We start from the raw sequence: 15,651 nt of genomic DNA on the forward strand, positions 1-15,651 counted from the left end.
CCCTCTGGAGCTAATGGTGTCCAGTAGCCTAAGAAGCCCAAGCTGGCTGCAAGCAGGCAGGTTCGCTTCTTCTCCCCTTAGTCCAGGGGTGTCAAACTCAAATTCATCGGGGGCCGCATCAGCAGTTTGGTCCCCACCAAAGGGCCGGTTGTATCTGTAGGTCTATCCAAAATTTACCGCTCCACCTGCCTTATATGTGCCCAGCCATCTGCCCCCTTTTAAAGTGCCCAGCCATGTGCCCCCTTTTATAGTGCCCAGCCATGTGCCCCCTTTTATAGTGCACAGGTCCCCATTTTACACATTGCGGCAGGCACAGGTCCCCATTTTACACATTGCGGCAGGCACAGGTCCCCATTTTACACATAGCGGCAGGTACAGGTCCCCATTTTACACATTGTGGCAGGCACAGGTCCCCATTTTACACATTGTGGCAGGCACAGGTCCCCATTTTACACATTGTGGCAGGCACAGGTCCCCATTTTACACATAGCGGCAGGTACAGGTCCCCATTTTACACATTGTGGCAGGCACAGGTCCCCATTTTACACATTGTGGCAGGCACAGGTCCCCATTTTACACATTGCGGCAGGCACAGGTCCCCATTTTACACATAGCGGCAGGTACAGGTCCCCATTTTACACATTGCGGCAGGCACAGGTCCCCATTTTACACATTGCGGCAGGCACAGGTCCCCATTTTACACATTGTGGCAGGCACAGGTCCCCATTTTACACATAGCGGCAGGTACAGGTCCCCATTTTACACATTGTGGCAGGCACAGGTCCCCATTTTACACATTGTGGCAGGCACAGGTCCCCATTTTACACATAGCGGCAGGTACAGGTCCCCATTTTACACATTGTGGCAGGCACAGGTCCCCATTTTACACATAGCGGCAGGCACAGGTCCCCATTTTACACATTGCGGCAGGTGGTGGAAGGAGGGAGAGAGAGAGAAAGAGAGGAAGGGAGAGGGGCTGACTTACATTTGAAGCGGTTCTCGCCGCTCTTCAGCCGCCTCTCCCTCCTCGTCTGCGCGGCTCCCTTCTCCCTCCTCCGACGGGGTTTCGTTGAATGACGCGTTTGCGCCGTGACGTCACGACGCAATCGCGTCATTCCGCGAAACCCCGCCCCCCCCGAGCTGGGCACTCGGGAGAAGGGGGTTTCATGGCGGCGGCACCGCGGGCCATCAGACGAGGTCTGGCGGGCCGGATTTGGCCCGCGGGCCTTGTCTTTGACACCCCTGCCTTAGTCCCTCGATGCAGTGAGCCTGTTGCCAGCAGGTCTCACTGAAAATAAAAAACCTTAGTTATATTTCATACTGTCAAACTGGATATAGTATCACGAGTTATACGGTGTGATTGGTGTGGCTGGTATGAGTCTTACCCGGGATTCAAAATCCTTCCTTATTGTGTCAGCTCGTCCGGGCACAGTATCCTAACTGAGGTCTGGAGGAGGGTCATAGAGGGAGGAGCCAGTGCACACCAGATAGTCCTAAAGCTTTCTTTAGATGTGCCCAGTCTCCTGCGGAGCCGCTATTCCCCATGGTCCTTACGGAGTTCCCAGCATCCACTAGGACGTCAGAGAAATATTGATGCGGATATCCTATCCTTATTGAATACCCTCTTAGAGCCTGGTACTTCTCCTTCTTCCTGACATGACAGAAAGAGTGAGCATAAAGTGACCAGGCATATCACACAGCCACTAGAAGGCAGGGTCGGACTGCCCATCTGGCAAATGCCAGAAGAACCATGGGCAGGTCCGGTCAACAGAGTCGGGAAAGATGCGCACAGCTACCGGCTCTCTGGTTTATCCCCTGCCGCCCATATTGCCCGTAGTACCCGTTGCTAAGCAATCTGGGGGCGTGCTGCGAGTCCACACCCCCCTGACGCAGTCCCGACCCATTTGCACCGCTACGACAGCCAGCAGCATGTGAACGGGTCGGAATGACCCCCATTGCCACAATGCCGGGCTGCATACACATCTGCCATTTACGGTAATTCCGACAACGTATATGAGGTGCAAGGGAAAACTTGCGACGCGCCATTTCGGAACGGCACAATATCGCATCTAGGGTTGCCAGATCAACCCTAATAAGAGACACGTGACTTTATTCTGTGCTGTCTGACAGCAAGGGCTAAATGAATCTGCCCGTATTTTTAAAGCTGCAATCATTTACAAGGCAAAACCAGGGAGAGTTGGGAGGTATGTAATCACGCCACGGAAAAGTTGCCCACAGCAGTCAGCTGCAACCTATCTTATACGTACTTGATAAATGCTATCTAGAAGCTGATTGGAAGCACCTGGCAACTTGATTCTAGGCTTGAGGCATCTCTCCCACTCTGTACACGCTAGGGATGACCATTGATGTTTCAAAATCATCGATGGTCTATGACCAATGTTAAATACTTTTGTAAGTGATGGGGGAGAACCAGATAATTTCCCACCATCAATGATGCACAAGCAATTAATTTTCTTATTTTTATTTACCAAGTGCTGAAATACTGAGCTTAGCTCCACCCTCGACACGCCTGCAAAGCTCCGTCCCAAGGCTCTCATTGGCCAGCAGCTAACTGAATTGCAAAGCAGGGGGTGACCATCGGTGGTTGAAGCCATCGATGGTTCCCTTGCAGATGGTTTACTATGGCGACCATCGATGTTTAACCCACCAGCGATCCAGTCGGAGGGGGAGGAGCTACCGTATAACGTCATTGTGGGCGGAGCCCGTCACTTAGTCCGGCGCATGCTCGGCCTCCCGCCACAGCGACCTTTAAACCTGACGTCACGGTCGTGTGAGGCAGCGTCCCGGGAAGGGGAGGGTCCTGAGGCGCCGATGTGTCACCTACCTAGAACACGCCTCCCCGCCATGTAAATCTCCCAAGAGGAGGGCGTACTGTGCCGGAGCTGCGCCCCCCTCGTCAGCCAGTGTCACTCAGAAAGCGCGGGAGATTGCGGCGGGGCGGGGTCACGTGATCCCGGGGCCATTTGAAAAACTGAGGCGGTCGCGTGCTGCCGGGTGTATATCCGTTTTGCTGTGTTTCGTTGTTCGCTAGTTGCCTACCCGTATCTGTCGGTGACCGGCGCCCCGTGTCTCTAGGCTTCCCTTTTCCGCCGCCCGGCAGCATCCCTCCGTCTCCTCAGCACCGGTGCCAGCGTTGGCGGGAAAGTCTCCCTATTTCCCGCGCTCTCCTCTGTGCCGTTGTCACCGCCGGGTGCTACTCCCTGTCTGAACCGCAGCCATGCCGGCCCAGGCCTCCTCTCCTTCCCTGCCCGCTGACGTCAGGAAGCGGTAAGTGCCCCGGCGTGACGTCACAAGACCCCGGCGACTTATCCAGCTTGGGAGGGGAACTACAAGTTCCAGCCGCACGTATCCCGTGGTCATTTCCCTATCAAGTCACAGGTCCATGGATTTTTGGAGTATGTCTTTGGGCGTGCTGGGGCTTCTGGTTCACCACCTGAGGTTTACTGTTATCCCACTACATGCACCTGGGCCAAAACATACAGGGAGGCCTGTGCCTGTGCTCATAGGTATAGAGCTCCTGGCTGAAGCAGCTCTGCACCATGAAGGTGCCAGGGCCGCAAGAGTCTGCAAAACAGCAGGTACTGCAAGGCCAAATACAGTATTACACTGTGAGTGCTGGACCTGGTGAGGGTTTTGTTTTTGTGGACCTGACACCATAGTATGTGCACTGTGGGGTGCTTCAGCTATGTGTGTATGTGTCTGCTCATCTGTTGCTGTGCCACGAATGATGTGACACGGTAACGCCATCTGAGCTGTCTGTCGGTGTTACAGGGATGACTCTTAGGTCTTATGCCGCTGTGTCTGGCAATAACACTGTTGTGTTTTGGTGCCTGGCAGGCTGCTAACCTTGCTAGCAAGTCCTATGTAGCAAATGGCTAGCATTGCTCCTTACATCTATGGCGGAATTCAAGCGTTTTTTGTGTGCTGGTGGCCGCTAGATGGTGCCAGATGGAGCAAGTCGGTTTTGTTCATGTGAGCACCGCCGCTGTCACTGACATTACTGATATGACTATCTGTCATTGGTAACTTGTTTTACGTAATGACCAGTCCATGTTCCAGTCAGCTAACATCATGCCGCAAAGGTTAGGTTGGGTACACGCTAACTGACATGCAAACTATCTGTCGCTCACAATTTCTTTGTAACACCTGGACAGATGAGTGTGCGTATACACTGAGTGGTTTTTAGAAGTGACATGCGTCAGCGGTGCTGAGTTGTGGGGTTTCAGCCTAATTTAACATATCGTTAATTGTTTGTAGCATAAACGCTACTATTTTTGCTTCTAGTCGCCAGCGACACTTTGGAAATTGAGAGCTATTTACTAAGCCTTGGATTGAGATAAAATACCAGCCAATCAGCTCCTAAGTGTTATTTTTCAAACACAGCCTGTGACATGGCAGTTAAGAGCTGGTTGGCTGCTACTTTATCTCCATCCAAAGCTTAGTAAATTGACCCCTAAGTTGCATGTACAGCTAGCGACTTGCAGAAGCATGCATTGCTAGCGATATAGTGCATACACACTGTACAATAAACAAATGCTATTGCTGGCAAATTTGTTTAAATTGTCGTCTAGTGTGTACCCAGCTGCTGATACCGTAATGCTGAGTTGTATGTTGACGACAACAAAATGCAATATTTATTTCTTGTCTGTCTAGGCTGAAGGCTTTGGATAAAGAACAAGATGGCCTGACTGACAAGGTATGTTATCTTGTATGACCCAGCTACAAAAGGTAGGGGAGGGGAAGGGGGGGCAGTTGTTGTTGTTCATTGGTCCATTTAGTCCTATTGTGCAGGCTTGGGGAAATCCATTTTTTTTTTTTAATTTTAATGTTGAACAGTATAATGAAATGATTATAGGCAAATGTTTCAGGACTCATTTTTTGTTACAGGAAAGCTGCTACATTGTTTACATCCAGGATCATATATGTGCAGCGTTCATCCTATGCTGGGTGGCTTTTTTTTTTTTTTTACTGTTTATGCTTCAAAAGCCCTGAAACATCCTTGTGCATTGCTGTTTGAGCAGGCCTGGCCAACCTGTGGCTCTCCAGTTGTGCCTGCTTCAGAGCCTCTGTTCATGTAGTGTTGTATACATGTCAGACCTACTCATTTGTGTGGTACTTACAACAGGTGAATTTTGTACCCAAAGGATTCGGGCTTAAGGGAAACTTTGACTTTAGTAGGTCCCATTTTAACACTTCTGAGCCAGGGATGATGGAAGGGATGTGATTCTTACATGAACATATAGAATTTGACAGCAGATGAGGACCACTTGGTCTATCTAGTCTGCTCTATGTATACACTTGCTCACTAGGGTGAATTTTCTGTCTGAAGTTAACATACCAGTATGTTTTTGGATTGTGAGGTCGTACCCAGAGTCAGTAATGCGAACCATTATGCTTGTGGTATGCCTGTCCTGCAGTGCTGATCTTCTGTACTAGAATGACAGGTGATTATTATTCAAGTCTATTGTTGCTGATTTGGAGAACTGTATCCATCTAATAGGAATGCATAGAGCAGAAGCTTAACCTGGTGCTGGACTACCTGGAAGCAGATGCTAAAGACAAGTTGACTGATCTGGAGACCAAGCTGAACAAAGATGAGCTATCTGAGGTACGTGCTCTCCTGAATAATGCAGGGTTATCTCCTTAACATAACTTTCTCTATCGTCCTAGTGGATGCTGGGGTTCCTGAAAGGACCACGGGGAATAGCGGCTCCGCAGGAGACAGGGCACAAAAGCAAAGCTTTCCGATCAGGTGGTGTGCACTGGCTCCTCCCCCTATGACCCTCCTCCAAGTTAGATTTTTGTGCCCGGCCGAGAAGGGTGCAATCTAGGTGGCTCTCCTAAAGAGCTGCTTAGAAAAGTTTAGCTTAGGTTTTTTATTTTACAGTGAGTCCTGCTGGCAACAGGATCACTGCAACGAGGGACTTAGGGGAGAAGAAGTGAACTCACCTGCGTGCAGGATGGATTGGCTTCTTGGCTACTGGACATCAGCTCCAGAGGGACGATCACAGGTACAGCCTGGATGGTCACCGGAGCCTTGCCGCCGGCCCCCTTGCAGATGCTGAAGTAAGAAGAGGTCCAGAATCGGTGGCAGAAGACTCCTCAGTCTTCTAAAGGTAGCGCACAGCACTGCAGCTGTGCGCCATTTTCCTCTCAGCACACTTCACACGGCAGTCACTGAGGGTGCAGGGCGCTGGGAGGGGGGCGCCCTGGGAGGCAAATGAATACCTATTTTGGCTAAAAATACCTCATATAGCCTCCGGAGGCTATATGGAGATATTTAACCCCTGCCAGAATCCGTTAAGAGCGGGAGACGAGGCCGCCGAAAAAGGGGCGGGGCCTATCTCCTCAGCACACATCGCCATTTTCCCTCACAGAAAGGCTGGAGGGAAGGCTCCCAGGCTCTCCCCTGCACTACAGAAACAGGGTTAAAACAGAGAGGGGGGGCACTAATTTGGCGTTAGAAATATATAAAAAAGATGCTATAAGGGAAAACACTTATATAAGGTTGTCCCTATATAATTATAGCGTTTTTGGTGTGTGCTGGCAAACTCTCCCTCTCCCTCTGTCTCTCCAAAGGGCTAGTGGGTCCTGTCCTCTATCAGAGCATTCCCTGTGTGTGTGCTGTGTGTCGGTACGTGTGTGTCGACATGTAGGAGGACGATGTTGGTGAGGAGGCGGAGCAATTGCCTGTAATGGTGATGTCACTCTCTAGGGAGTCGACACCGGAATGGATGGCTTATTTAGGGAATTACGTGATAATGTCAACACGCTGCAAGGTCGGTTGACGACATGAGACGGCCGACAAACAATTAGTACCGGTCCAGACGTCTCAAAAACACCGTCAGGGGTTTTAAAACGCCCGTTTACTTTAGTCGGTCGACACAGACACAGACAGGGACACTGAATCCAGTGTCGACGGTGAACAAACAAACGTATTCCTTATTAGGGCCACACGTTAAAGGCAATGAAGGAGGTGTTACATATTTCTGTTACTACAAGTACCACAAAAGAGGGTATTATGTGGGATGTGAAAAAACTACCATAGTTTTTCCTGAATCAGATAAATTAAATAAAGTGTGTGATGATGCGTGGGTTCCCCCCGATAGAAAATTATGGGCGGTATACCCTTTCCCGCCAGAAGTTAGGGCGCGTTGGGAAACACCCCTTAGGGTGGATAAGGCGCTCACACGCTTATCAAAACAAGTGACGGTACCGTCTATAGATAGGGCCGTCCTCAAGGACCAGCTGACAGGAGGCTGGAAAATATCATAAAAAGTATATACACACATACTGGTGTTATACTGCGACCAGCGATCGCCTCAGCCTGGATGTGCAGAGCTGGGGTGGCTTGGTCGGATTCCCTGACTAAAAATATTGATACCCTTGACAGGGACAGTATTTTATTGACTATAGAGCATTTAAAGGATGCATTTCTATATATGCGAGATGCACAGAGGGATATTTGCACTCTGGCATCAAGAGTAAATGCGATGTCCATAACTGCCAGAAGATGTTATGGACACGACAGGGGTCAGGTGATGCAGAGTCCAAACGGCACAAAGGTGTATTGCCGTATAAAGGAAGAGGAGTTATTTGGGGTCGGTCCATCGGACCTGGTGGCCACGGCAACTGCTGGAAAATCCACCGTTTTTACCCTAAGTCACATCTCTGCAGAAAAAGACACCGTCTTTTCAGCCTCAGTCCTTTCGTCCCTATAAGATCATATCTGCCCAGGGATAGAGGAAAGGGAAGAAGACTGCAGCAGGCAGCCCATTCCCAGGAACAGAAGCGTTCCACCGCTTCTGACAAGTTCTCAGCATGGCGCTGAGACCGTACAGGACCCCTGGATCCTACAAGTAGTATCCCAGGGGTACAGATTGGAATGTCGAGACGTTTCCCCTTCGCAGGCTCCTGAAGTCTGCTTTACCAAGGTCTCCCTCCGACAAGGAGGCAGTATGGGAAAAAATTCACAAGCTGTATTCCCAGCAGGTGATAATTAAATTACCCCTCCTACTACAAGAAAAGGGGTATTATTCCACACTATATTGTGGTACTGAAGCCAGAAGGCTAGGTGAGACTTATTCTAAAAAAAAAAAAAAAAAAATTTTTGAACACTTACAAAGGTTCAAATCAAGATGGAGTCACTCAGAGCAGTGATAACGAACAGGAAGAAGGGGACTATATAGTGTCCCGGGACATCAGGGATGCTTACCTCTATGTCCCAAATTTGCCCTTCTCACTAAGGGTACCTCAGGTTCGTGGTGCAGAACTGTCACTATCAGTTTCAGACGCTGCCGTTTGGATTGTCCACGGCACCCCGGGTCTTTACTAAGGTAATGGCCGAAATGATGATTCTTCTTCGAAGAAAAGGCGTCTTAATTATCCCTTACTTGGACGATCTCCTGATAAGGGCATAGTCCAGGGAACAGTTGGAGGTAGGAGTAGCACTATCTCGGATACTGCTACAACAGCACGGGTGGATTCTAAATATTCCAAAATCGCAGCTGATCCCGACGACACGTCTGCTGTGCCTAGGGATGATTCTGGACACAGTCCAGAAAAAGGTGTTTCTCCCGAAAGAGAAAGCCAGGGAGTTATCCGAGCTAGTCAGGAACCTCCTAAAAACAGTGCATCATTGCACAAGGGTCCTGGTAGAAAATGGTGGCTTCCTACGAAGCAATTCCATTCGGCAGATTTCACGCAAGAACTTTTCAGTGGGATCTGCTGGACAAATGGTCCGGATCGCATCTTCAGATGCATCAGCGGATAACCCTATATCCAAGGACAAGGGTGTCTCTCCTGTGGTGGTTATAGAGTGCTCATCTTCTAGAGGGCCGCAGATTCGGCATTCAGGATTGGATGCTGGTGACCACGGAGCCCAGCCCGAGAGGCTGGGGAGCAGTCACACAAGGAAAAAATTTCCAGGGAGTGTGATCAAGTCTGGAGACTTTTCTCCACATAAATATACTGGAGCTAAGGGTAAATTTATAATGCTCTAAGCTTAGCAAGACCTCTGCTTCAAGGTCAGCCGGTATTGATCCAGTGGGGAAAACATCACGGCAGTCGCCCACGTAAACAGACAGGGCGACACAAGAAGCAGGAGGGCAATGGCAAAAACTGCAAGGACTTTTCGCTGGGCGGAAAATCATGTGATAGCACTGTCAGCAGTGTTTCATCCCGGGAATGGAAACTGGGAAGCAGACTTCCTCAGCAGGCACGACCTCCACCCGGGAGAGTGGAAACTTCATCGGGAAGTTTTTCTTTATCATCCACTAGGGGTCACTGGAGTACTCTTGGGATATGGACGGGCGTAGCCGAACAAAGGCACTGAATATTCAAATTTAGGACTCTCCCCCCCCTCCATATCCCCAAGTACCTCAGTGTACTTTGCCAGTGTTTTTTTCGGTGCTCACAGATGAACATCGGCTTGTGGCAATGGCCACTTTTCAGAAGATTTTTATTTTTATTTTATTTTTAATTTTTACACTTCCCGTCCCAGTTTCTGGAAAAACTTGGGTCCGGGATGGTGCCGCTGCAGGGCAGCGTATGGCGTGTCGGTCCTCACAAAGAGCACCCTCACAGCCACAGGCGCTACAAGGCAGCGCATGGCGTGTCGGTCCTCACAAAGAGCACCCTCACAGCCACAGGCAGCCACTGTCTCCTGCAAACTGAACGGAGCTTACAGGAAGAAGCTCCGTCACAGCCAGGATGAGACAAAGAGCTGGAAGAAACTACATCTGCAAGGAGCTTACAACAGAAGCCCCGTCACAGATGAGAAGCTGGAGGCTGCAACGAAGCTTACACAGAGAAGCTCGTCACAGCCAGGATGAAAACGGCACAAGGTAGGGGTGTCAGGGCGGTCAGCTCACGCTGCCGCCCTGCTGTGTGTGAATGTGTTAAGTACCCGCCACTAAGTGCCGCTGAAGGTCCTGCTAAACTATGCGCAGAGCGGCCGCACGTCACTCAGACGCCGGCCGCTCTCACTGTGCTGATGCCCAGCACCACTACAGAGGGGGGCCGCCGCAGAGAGACTCCGTGTGCTGAACAGAGCGGCCGCACGTCACTCAGACGCCGGCCGCTCTCACTGTGCTGATGCCCGGCACCACTACAGAGGGGGGCCGCCGCAGAGAGACTCCGTGTGCTGAACAGAGCGGCCGCACGTCACTCAGACGCCGGCCGCTCTCACTGCGCTAATGCCCGGCACCATTACACGCACGGAGACTGCCGAGACTTTCCTGTATGTTAAAGAGCGGCCGCACGTCACTCACGGACGCCGGCCGCTCTTTCAATGACACGCTGCTGATGCCGGACACAGGAGACTGTGTACTACGCCGCCCGCTTGTCCGGATGGCTCCCCGGCGATATATACAGCGCTCTTTTGCTAACGATCTCCTGCTCTCCCTGCACCTCGAACCCCGTACGCTGCAGGTAACATGGGGAGACGAGGGGGGGGAGGGGGAGTAATGCCCATAGCAGCAGCAAAGGCTGCATGGGTTAAAAATAAGCAGCGCAGCGTTTTAAACAGAATCAGGGGCTATATTATCAGTATAAGACTGTAGATATAAGATCAGTGGGAACTGTGATTATATGTTCAGCACATTTTATATATCTAATATATAATGAAGCTTGTTGCTGCCAGACTGTGTCTAATATCAGTATGAACTGTTATATGTTAAGCATTTTATATATATAATATATATGAGGCTTTGGTTGGCAATAGGCTATCAGTGGCATAATCTATTGCAGGTTTAACCATGTTTTCTGTTATTTTCTGTTAACACTGCAAGAAAATACATGTATTTTACTGTATCCTACACTGTATAATCTGTATAATAGGCTATTAAGTCTATATTAAAAATGCAGCAGGTAACCTGTACTGTGATTTTATGTGAAAACATGACGCCTTTTTTAATCATTGCTGTTTTTCCAGTTATAATTCCAGAACATTCCGGCAATACACCTCTACTCCACAAGGTGGCGCAGGGGTGTTAGTGGGAATTTTTCGTTTAGGATAATTCTAGAACATTCCTGCTCTACATCTTTAAGCCACCAGAAGGCGCAGGGGTGTTAGTAGGAATTTGGTTCGGGTTTCATGCCAGTGAGTCTTACATCAGTAGTAGGGAAATTGATGGAAACACTCTTAAAAGAAAGAGTTGTAGATCATCTCAAATCCGGCAATTTACTGGATCCCAAACAGCATGGATTCACTGGGGGAAGATCATGTCAAACAAATCTTATTGACTTTTTTGATTGTGTGACTAAAGTGATGGATAAAGGTGGAGCCATGGATATAGCTTATCTTGACTTTAGTAAGGCTTTTGACACAGTTCCACATCGCAGACTGCTAAATAAACTTGAAAGTTTGGGATTGGATATTAGGATTATTGAATGGATAAGATCTTGGTTGAAGGATAGAAAACAGAGAGTTGTGGTAAATGGAGTGCATTCACAAGAGGGAAATGTTACCAGTGGAGTACCCCAGGGATCTGTACTTGGACCAGTGCTTTTCAATATCTTTATTGGTGACATTGCAAATGGGATTAAAGGGAAAGTATGCCTTTTTGCAGATGACACAAAGGTATGCAACAGGGTAGACACACCAGGTGGGGTAAAACAAATGATTGAGGATCTAGGTAGACTAGAGGAATGGTCAAGAGTCTGGCAATTACAGTTTAATGCCAAAAAATGCAAAATCATGCACTTGGGTCTCAAAAATCCTAAAGCTAAATACAGTATTAATGGCACTATACTGGAAACTACTGAGGAGGAAAGGGATCTAGGAGTCACTATTCCAGATGACTTAAAGGCAGGTAAGCAATGTAACAAGGCAATGAGGAAGGCTAGTCAGATGCTTGGCTGCATTGGGAGAGGAATCAGCAGCAGAAAGAAAGAAGTAATAATGCCACTGTATAGGTCATTGGTACGGCCTCATCTAGAATACTGTATTCAGTTCTGGAGGCCATATCTTCAAAAGGATATTAATACATTAGAAACTGTACAAAGGAGGGCAACTAAAATGGTGCATGGCCTACATCACAAAACATACCCAGAAAGACTAAGAAATCTCAATATGTATAGTTTGGAGCAGAGAAGAGAAAGGGGGGACATGATAGAAACTTTCAAATATATGAAGGGTTTTAACAAAGTCCAGGAGGGAAACATTCTCCAAATGAAGAGAAGCAATAGGACACGAGGACATGCACTGAGACTGGAGGGGGGGAGGTTCAGGGGAAATTTGCGGAAAAATTATTTCACAGAAAGGGTAGTGGACAAGTGGAATAGCCTCCCATCAGAGGTGGTAGAGGCTAAGACAGTAGAGCAATTTAAACATGCATGGGATAGACATAAGGATATCCTTACAAAGAAATAAGGAACAAATAAGGTTAGTGATAAAAAAAAAAAATAATATATAAAAAAAAAAAAAGGGGCAGACTAGATGGGCCAAGTGGTTCTTATCTGCCGACAAATTCTATGTTTCTATGTTTCTATGTTTTCACATAAGGAACACTTTAGTTTCCTAATATGCTGTTCAGCAATAACATATATATATAGATATATATGCCATATAATAACTTTTCTCTATCGTCCTAAGTGGATGCTGGGGTTCCTGAAAGGACCATGGGGAATAGCGGCTCCGCAGGAGACAGGGCACAAAAAAGTAAAGCTTTACTAGGTCAGGTGGTGTGCACTGGCTCCTCCCCCTATGACCCTCCTCCAGACTCCAGTTAGATTTTGTGCCCGAACGAGAAGGGTGCAATCTAGGTGGCTCTCCTAAAGAGCTGCTTAGAGAGTTTAGTTTAGGTTTTTTTCTTTACAGTGAGTCCTGCTGGCAACAGGATCACTGCAACGTGGGACTTAGGGGGAAAGTAGTAAACTCACCTGCATGCAGAGTGGATTTGCTGCTTGGCTACTGGACACCATTAGCTCCAGAGGGATCGAACACAGGCCCAGCCGTGGAGTCCGGTCCCGGAGCCGCGCCGCCGACCCCCTTGCAGATGCTGAAGCGTGAAGAGGTCCGGAAACCGGCGGCTGAAGACTCCTCAGTCTTCATAAGGTAGCGCACAGCACTGCAGCTGTGCGCCATTTTCCTCTCAGCACACTTCACTGGGCAGTCACTGAGGGTGCAGAGCGCTGGGGGGGGGCGCTCTGAGAGGCAAATATAAACCTTATACAAGGCTAAAAATACCTCACATATAGCCCATAGGGGCTATATGGAGATATTTAACCCCTGCCTGACTGGAAAAATAGCGGGAGAAGAACCCGCCGAAAAAGGGGCGGGGCCTATCTCCTCAGCACACGGCGCCATTTTCTGTCACAGCTCCGCTGGTCAGAACGGCTCCCAGGTCTCTCCCCTGCACTGCACTACAGAAACAGGGTAAAACAGAGAGGGGGGGCACATTAATGGCTATATATATATATATTAAAGCAGCTATAAGGGAGCACTTAATATAAGGATATCCCTTATATATATAGCGCTTTGTGGTGTGTGCTGGCAGACTCTCCCTCTGTCTCCCCAAAAGGGCTAGTGGGTCCTGTCTTCATTAGAGCATTCCCTGTGAGTTTGCGGTGTGTGTCGGTACGTGGTGTCGACATGTATGAGGACGATATTGGTGTGGAGGCGGAGCAATTGCCAAATATGCAGATGTCACCCCCCAGGGGGTCGACACCAGAATGGATGCCTTTATTTGTGGAATTACGTGATGGTTTATCTTCCCTTAAACAGTCAGTTGAGGACATGAGGCGGCCGGACAATCAATTAATGCCTGTCCAGGCGCCTCAAACACCGTCAGGGGCTGTAAAACGCCCTTTGCCTCAGTCGGTCGACCCAGACACGGGCACTGATTCCAGTGACGACGGTAGAAATTCAAACGTATTTTCCAGTAGGGCCACACGTTATATGATTTTGGCAATGAAGGAGACGTTACATTTAGCTGATACTACAGATACCGTAAAACAGGGTATTATGTATGGTGTGAAAAAACTACAAACAGTTTTTCCTGAATCAGAAGAATTAAATGACGTGTGTGATGAAGCGTGGGTTGCTCCTGATAAAAAGTTGATAATTTCAAAAAAGTTATTGGCATTATACCCTTTCCCGCCAGAGGTTAGGGCGCGCTGGGAAACACCTCCTAAGGTGGACAAGGCGCTCACACGCTTATCCAAACAAGTGGCGTTACCCTCTCCTGAGACGGCCGCACTTAAGGATCCATCAGATAGAAAGATGGAAGTTATTCAAAAGAATATATACACACATGCAGGTGTTATACTACGACCAGCTATAGCAACTGCCTGGATGTGCAGTGCTGGAGTAGTTTGGTCAGAATCCCTGATTGAAAATATTGATACCCTAGATAGGGACAATGTTTTACTGTCGTTAGAACAAATAAAGGATGCATTTATCTATATGCGTGATGCACAGAGGGATATTTGCACACTGGCATCTCGGGTGAGTGCTATGTCCATTTCAGCCAGAAGAGCCTTATGGACACGACAGTGGACAGCCGATGCGGATTCAAAACGTCACATGGAGGTTTTGCCGTATAAAGGGGAGGAGTTATTTGGAGTTGGTCTATCAGACTTGGTGGCCACGGCTACTGCCGGGAAATCCACTTTTTTACCTCAAGTCACTCCCCAACAGAGAAAGGCACCGACCTTTCAACCGCAGCCTTTTCGCTCCTACAAAAATAAGAGAGCAAAGGGCTTGTCGTACCTGCCACGAGGCAGAGGAAGAGGGAAGAGACACCAACAGGCAGCTCCTTCCCAGGAACAGAAGCCCTCCCCGGCTCCTGCAAAAACCTCAGCATGACGCTGGGGCCTCTCAAGCGGACTCGGGGACAGTGGGGGGCCGTCTCAAAAATTACAGCGCGCAGTGGGCTCACTCGCAGGTAGACCCCTGGATCCTGCAGATAATATCTCAGGGGTACAGGTTGGAATTAGAGACGGATCCTCCTCATCGTTTCCTGAAGTCTGCCTTACCAACCGTCTCTTCCGAAAGGGAGAGGGTGTTGGAAGCCATTCACAAGCTGTACGCTCAGCAGGTGATAGTCAAAGTACCCCTATTACAACAAGGAAAGGGGTATTATTCCACTCTATTTGTGGTACCGAAGCCGGATGGCTCGGTAAGGCCTATTCTAAATCTGAAGTCCTTGAACCTCTACATAAAAAAGTTCAAGTTCAAGATGGAGTCACTCAGAGCAGTGATAGCGAACCTGGAAGAAGGGGACTTTATGGTATCCTTGGACATCAAGGATGCGTATCTACACGTTCCGATTTACCCCGCACACCAGGGGTACCTCAGGTTCATTGTTCAAAACTCACTATCAGTTTCAGACGCTGCCGTTCGGATTGTCCACGGCGCCTCGGGTCTTTACCAAGGTAATGGCCGAGATGATGATTCTTCTTCGAAGAAAAGGCGTATTAGTTATCCCATACTTGGACGATCTCCTAATAAGGGCAAGGTCCAGAGAACAGCTGGAGACAGCTTTAGCACTATCTCAAGAGGTGCTAAGACAACACGGGTGGATTCTGAATATTCCAAAATCCCATTTAATCCCGACAACTCGTCTGCTGTTCCTAGGAATGATTCTGGACACGGTTCAGAAAAAGGTTTTCCTTCCAGAGGAAAAA

At 48.7% G+C, this 15,651-nt stretch overlaps 1 protein-coding gene and 1 long non-coding RNA gene across 2 annotated transcripts in view; one reads left to right on the top strand and one right to left on the bottom strand.

Annotated features, from left to right (window-relative positions):
- The window catches only part of LOC134936449 (uncharacterized), a 111,578-nt gene extending 109,148 nt beyond the window's left edge, over positions 1-2,430 (bottom strand). Inside the window, exon 1 of the long non-coding RNA XR_010180495.1 lies at positions 2,268-2,430. This is a non-coding gene — a long non-coding RNA (uncharacterized LOC134936449). The remainder of the gene's footprint in view (positions 1-2,267) is intronic.
- A 368-nt stretch (positions 2,431-2,798) lies between these two features.
- DNMT1 (DNA methyltransferase 1) overlaps positions 2,799-15,651 on the top strand; it is a 91,510-nt gene continuing 78,657 nt past the window's right edge. The window contains exons 1-3 of the mRNA XM_063931480.1: positions 2,799-3,288; positions 4,675-4,717; positions 5,522-5,629. Coding sequence (XP_063787550.1) covers positions 3,239-3,288; positions 4,675-4,717; positions 5,522-5,629 — 201 coding nt within the window. The 5' untranslated portion in view covers positions 2,799-3,238. The remainder of the gene's footprint in view (positions 3,289-4,674; positions 4,718-5,521; positions 5,630-15,651) is intronic.

The sequence above is a fragment of the Pseudophryne corroboree genome, chromosome 6 (assembly GCF_028390025.1).
Source record: "Pseudophryne corroboree isolate aPseCor3 chromosome 6, aPseCor3.hap2, whole genome shotgun sequence".
In the NCBI taxonomy this organism is placed as follows: domain Eukaryota; kingdom Metazoa; phylum Chordata; class Amphibia; order Anura; family Myobatrachidae; genus Pseudophryne; species Pseudophryne corroboree.